This window comes from Abrus precatorius, unplaced genomic scaffold, assembly GCF_003935025.1.
Source record: "Abrus precatorius isolate BTA unplaced genomic scaffold, Abrus_2018 Scaffold11, whole genome shotgun sequence".
NCBI lineage: Eukaryota > Viridiplantae > Streptophyta > Magnoliopsida > Fabales > Fabaceae > Abrus > Abrus precatorius.
In genome coordinates this window covers 18,066,748-18,071,682 of record NW_020874303.1, presented here as the reverse complement: position 1 = coordinate 18,071,682, position 4,935 = coordinate 18,066,748, and the positions used below count along the sequence as shown (strand labels likewise).

At 30.1% G+C, this 4,935-nt stretch overlaps 1 protein-coding gene across 1 annotated transcript; it reads left to right on the top strand.

Moving 5' to 3' along the window:
- The first annotated feature begins 1,819 nt into the window (after positions 1-1,819).
- Positions 1,820-3,266, top strand: LOC113855742. The gene is made up of 3 exons (XM_027487372.1): positions 1,820-1,922; positions 2,049-2,257; positions 3,150-3,266. Exons 1-3 carry the CDS (start codon positions 1,820-1,822, stop codon positions 3,264-3,266), a joined length of 429 nt encoding a protein of 142 aa, XP_027343173.1.
- The last annotated feature ends 1,669 nt before the right edge of the window (positions 3,267-4,935 follow it).

Sequence of the window (4,935 nt, the reverse complement as noted above, 5' to 3'; positions counted from 1 at the left end):
CGCGCCAAGAACTTAACTTTGGTATGGTATCATGGTGTTGTTTACCAATAAGACATGTAGTACATACAGTTGTGGAAATTTTCAGTGAGGGTAGCCCGATCATCATTTGCTTCTGTGCGAGTGTATTAAGTCCTTTGAAGTTGAGATGGTTAAATTGTCTATGCCACAATTGTGTTTCCTTTTCTAAGATATCTTCCACTTGGAAACACTGAGAATGTTTATAATATATTATTTAGCTATGATACATAATTAAATATTTATTCAAAATATAATAAAGTTATTATTATAATATAAAAATTATTAATAAATTTTTTATTATATATTACTTTAATATAATTAATATATTATAGAGAATAAAAAATATAATATAAATATTAATAATATTAAATAAATATATTTTTGTAACATGATATATATATATATATTTAATTTAAAATTATAAAAATAATTAAGACTTTTTATCACAATTATAATTAAACTATTTATGAACAAAAGTATCCATCTCTTGATATTTTTTATTTTAATTTTAAAATAATATTTTTAAATGATAAATTAGTTTTATTAAATTTTTTAGGAAACAAAAAATATATCTTTTAAACACTTTAAGTATATTTCTTATTAATAATTAATATACTTTTATGACTATTTTAAAAAATTAAATATCAAATAATTTGTGAGTACTTTTATATTATTAATATAATTTTTATACTATTAATCAATTAAGCTATAAAATTTGAAATAAATAAAGATTAATAATTTTTAGTGATACAATAATGCCTTATTAAATGAGAACATAAAAATATTTATAGTATTAATATATTTTAATTAAATTTATAATTTATTAATTTAATTTTTAAAAATTAATTACCAATAACATTGTTTTTTAATAATAATTTCCTTATTAATTATTATAAATAAGATAAATTTTACTAATTCACATGTGGTGCAAAATATACTGCAGACCATAGTATCTTTGAAATGAATGACTTCAATTCTTTCATTCAGGAAATGAAGCTTGTGGATCTTCTACTTGTGGGTAGAAAATTTACATGAATAAAGGGGATGCTTCTATGATGGGCAGGTTGGATATAGTTCTTTTTTCTGGTTCCTGGCTTGATTACTGGAGAGATGATTTTATTCAGGTTCTAAGGAAGATGTGTCTGATCATGGTCTCATTATTCTAAAGCACAAAGTGATTAACTGGAGTCTGAAACTATTTCGATTTAACAATTGTTGGCTGACTCATAAGCAAGTTGTGGAGGTGGTGGAGGAAGCGTGAAAAAGAGATATTACTATTCTATGTGCTGCCCAGAGAGCTAACTAGAGGTTGAGAAATGTTAAGATTGTATTGAAAAAATAGAACATTGAGTTGTTTGAAAATGTTGATAAAGTGCTTTCTGATTTGACAACTAAGTTGAGCTTAATTGATGATAAAAATTATGTGATGGAACTTTTCGATGTGAAGAAGGAACGTCAACAGATATTGGTGGGTGATATTTGAAAGATTAGGAAGAATAGAGAGAGTCTCATAGCTCAAAAAACTCGTGTGATATGGGGGAAGAAGGGTGATTTAGATACAAAGTTTTTTCATCTGTGTGTTAACAGGAAGAGACAACGAAATAATATATATGCACTTCAAATTAGAGAGAAAAGTGTCAAAAAGGTTGATGAGATCAAAGCGGGTACGGTATCTTATTTTATGGATTATTCTAGTAGTAAAGGTTGGTTTCGACCTACTATTATTGTTAATGATTTACTGAGAGTCTCGGTTCTACAAAATGAAGGGCTTGTTAATGCTTTTTTGAAAGAAGAAGTGAGGATGATGATTTTGGAGTGTGAAGGGAATAAAAGCTCGGGGCCTGATGGTTTTAATTTTGTGTTCCTTAAGAGGTTTTGGGAAGTGATCAAGGGAGAAGTGATGGGTATGCTTGCGGAATTATTTAAAAATGAAAAACTACCTAAGTCTTTGTTATCCTACTTTGTAGCACTTGTGCCAAAAGTGTATTGCCCATAACAGATCTCTGATTTTCGGCCTATCTTATTGCTAGGTTACCTTTATAAGATTGTTTCCAAACTTTTGACAAATAGGTTGAAAGGGGTTCTGGATTCAATAATCTCGGAACAACAATCAGCTTTTATCCCAGAAAGGAACATGTTAGATATTGTGCTTATGGTTAATGAGGCAGTTGATTATGTGCGGAGGCATAACCATAAGTGTTTTGTATTAAAGCTTGATTATGAGAAGACTTATGATTCGGTAGAGTGATGATATCTTTTGTTTATGTTACATAACTTTGGATTCTTAGAAAAATGAGTCAGTTGCATGGAAGCTTGTGTGTATGGGGGTAGTTTGTCAACTTTGGTTAATGGTTGTCCTATATTGGAGGTTCATATTGGATGGGCCTAAAATAGAGGGATCCTCTTGCCCTTTTTTTTTGTGGCAGTGGAAGAGTTAGGAGTTTTTATACGAAAGGCAGTGACCTGTGGGTTGTTCTCTGGTGTGAAGATTAGGGTTATAGGACTGGATATTTCTTTACTGCAATTTGCTGATGACACATTGATTGTGGGAGAGGCTTCACTTCAGAACTTGTGGACTTTAAAAGTAGTATTGCTTTAGCTTTGAGTTAATGTTAGGTATGAAAATTAATTTTTATAGAAGCTGTGTATTGGGGATTAATACTGGCGATGACTTTAAAAACTTAGTTGTAGAGTTCCTACATTGTAAGATTGGTAACTTCACATTAAAGTATCTTTGGTTACAGTTAGGTGTTAACCTGAGGAAGCCTAGTGCATGTAAGGGTGTGTTAAAGACTCTTAAAAAGAGGTTGACGTCATAGAAACATAGATATTTATCGATTGGAGATAAGGTGACTTTGATTAATGTTGTTCTTAATTTTATGTCATTGCACTCGTTATCCTTTTTTAAGGCGTTGAAGTCGGTGATAAAGGAGATTATCACTATCCAGCTGAATTTTTTATGAAAAGGTGTTTAGGATGAATCTAAAATCCTCTGCGTGAAATGAAAAACAGTTTGTAGACCGCGAAAGAATGGTGGCTTAAGCATTAAGAGTGTACAGTGGTTTAACTGGGCGCTTCTTGGTATATAGTTGTGGTGAGATGTTAATTGTTCTAATTCATTGTGGGTGCAGGTGTTGGAAGCTAGATATAACAGATTAGCTTCTTCTATTCAACGTTTATCAGTTCACAACAGATGTTCTTTGTCATGGCGTGATTTGTTAGAGGTTATTCATCAAGGAAATTCATGACTGGATGAGAAGTTAGATAGGAGTGTGGGTGCAAGATTGCACACCTTTTTTTGGAGAGATAAGTGAGTAAGCGGGGTGTGATTGTTTGCGGTGGCAAAGAATGTTGAATCTTATGTATTGGAGAATGATTTTTATGATGGCACAAGGTGGATTTAGGATGTTAGTTGGCAAATAAGACTCTTTCAACATGAGATTTCAATTTTTAATCTTTTATTCGAGCTTGTGGATTCTTCAAGTTGTTATTCAATGTAATCTACGTATTCATTACTATTTGAATTTTTTAGTGGTCCTAATAGTATAGATCAGTATATGACGGACGCCTTGCAAAGGCTATGAAGAGGGAAAGTCCCTCTTAAGTGTCTATTATTTTCTTGGCAATTGTTGTTGAATGTACTTCCTTGTAAAGGTCTGCTAATTAATCGTGGGGTTCAAATTGATGATATAACTTGTTGCTTTTGTCATGGTTTGGAGAAAATTTCAAGTCATTTGTTTTTAACGTACTCAATTTCATTTCAAATTTGGTACTTTACTACGCGTTGGCTTGGATCCTCGCTAGCCTTGCCTTCAGATTTATCGATCCACTTGCTTGGTTGAGTTGGTGTTGGTTGTAGTAAAAGAAAAAATATATGTTTATTAATTGTTTCGATAAGTATAGTGTGGTCTTTGTAGTTACATAGAAATAGAATAATATTTTCTAATGGTATTTTGAATAAGAGAGAAGTCTTAAATTCTATTATTCTGAGACCCTGAAAATTGTTATCACTTGTTAGTAAAGAATAAGTTATTCTGTTAGTTTATTAGTATCTGAACCCACAAAATTGCATCTGTTTTATCTTTGTATAAGTATGTTTCTATCTTTTTATTTTTTTCTCTATGTATATAGATTTTGAATTTTCCTTAAACTCTCTCTAATAATATATATTTTGCCTATAAAAAAAAATTTACTTATATACTATAATTGTATATATGAAAAGAAAAATAATATATATATATATATATACATCCATTGTAACCAAGAGATAAAAGCAGCCAAGTAGGTTAGTAAACTGATGGAAATCTTATGGCTTCATCTACTTTAGACTAAGTCTAGTTTGTCCTGCTTAATGCAAAAGTCAGATTTATTTAAAAAAATATAGATAATTAAATAGATTATGCTTCAAATTTTTATAAAAACTTATTACACTCCATAATTGATCCATTTATTAATATATATAATACTATGTTTGTGTTGATAGGGTTACCGGTCGACTGATGTTGATATTTGAGTTTGTATTCGACCTCTTCAATACAGTAAAGAAATAAAAAAATAATATTAACCTTAATTTTAAAAACTGAAGCTAATAAAATATATTAATAAATCATACCAAGCTTTATAATTAAGAAGCAGGCCGGAGTTAGCAAGGCCTCTGTACCATTTTCATTTTCTGATGAAGCATTATCATCCTCCCAAGTTATTGTTGGCTTATTATAAATTATTTTTATTTTATGAGAAAAATATATAATATTTGTCTATTTGAATATCCTTGTAATGGTTCAGGTGTCGACCTAATTTAACATGTTCATGTTTCAATGAAGAAAACATTTTCAGAGACTGCTTTTGTTTTCTGATGTTAATAGTCAGCATGCAGCTAGTCCACATGTCTATCACATAATTAATGCTTTTACTATA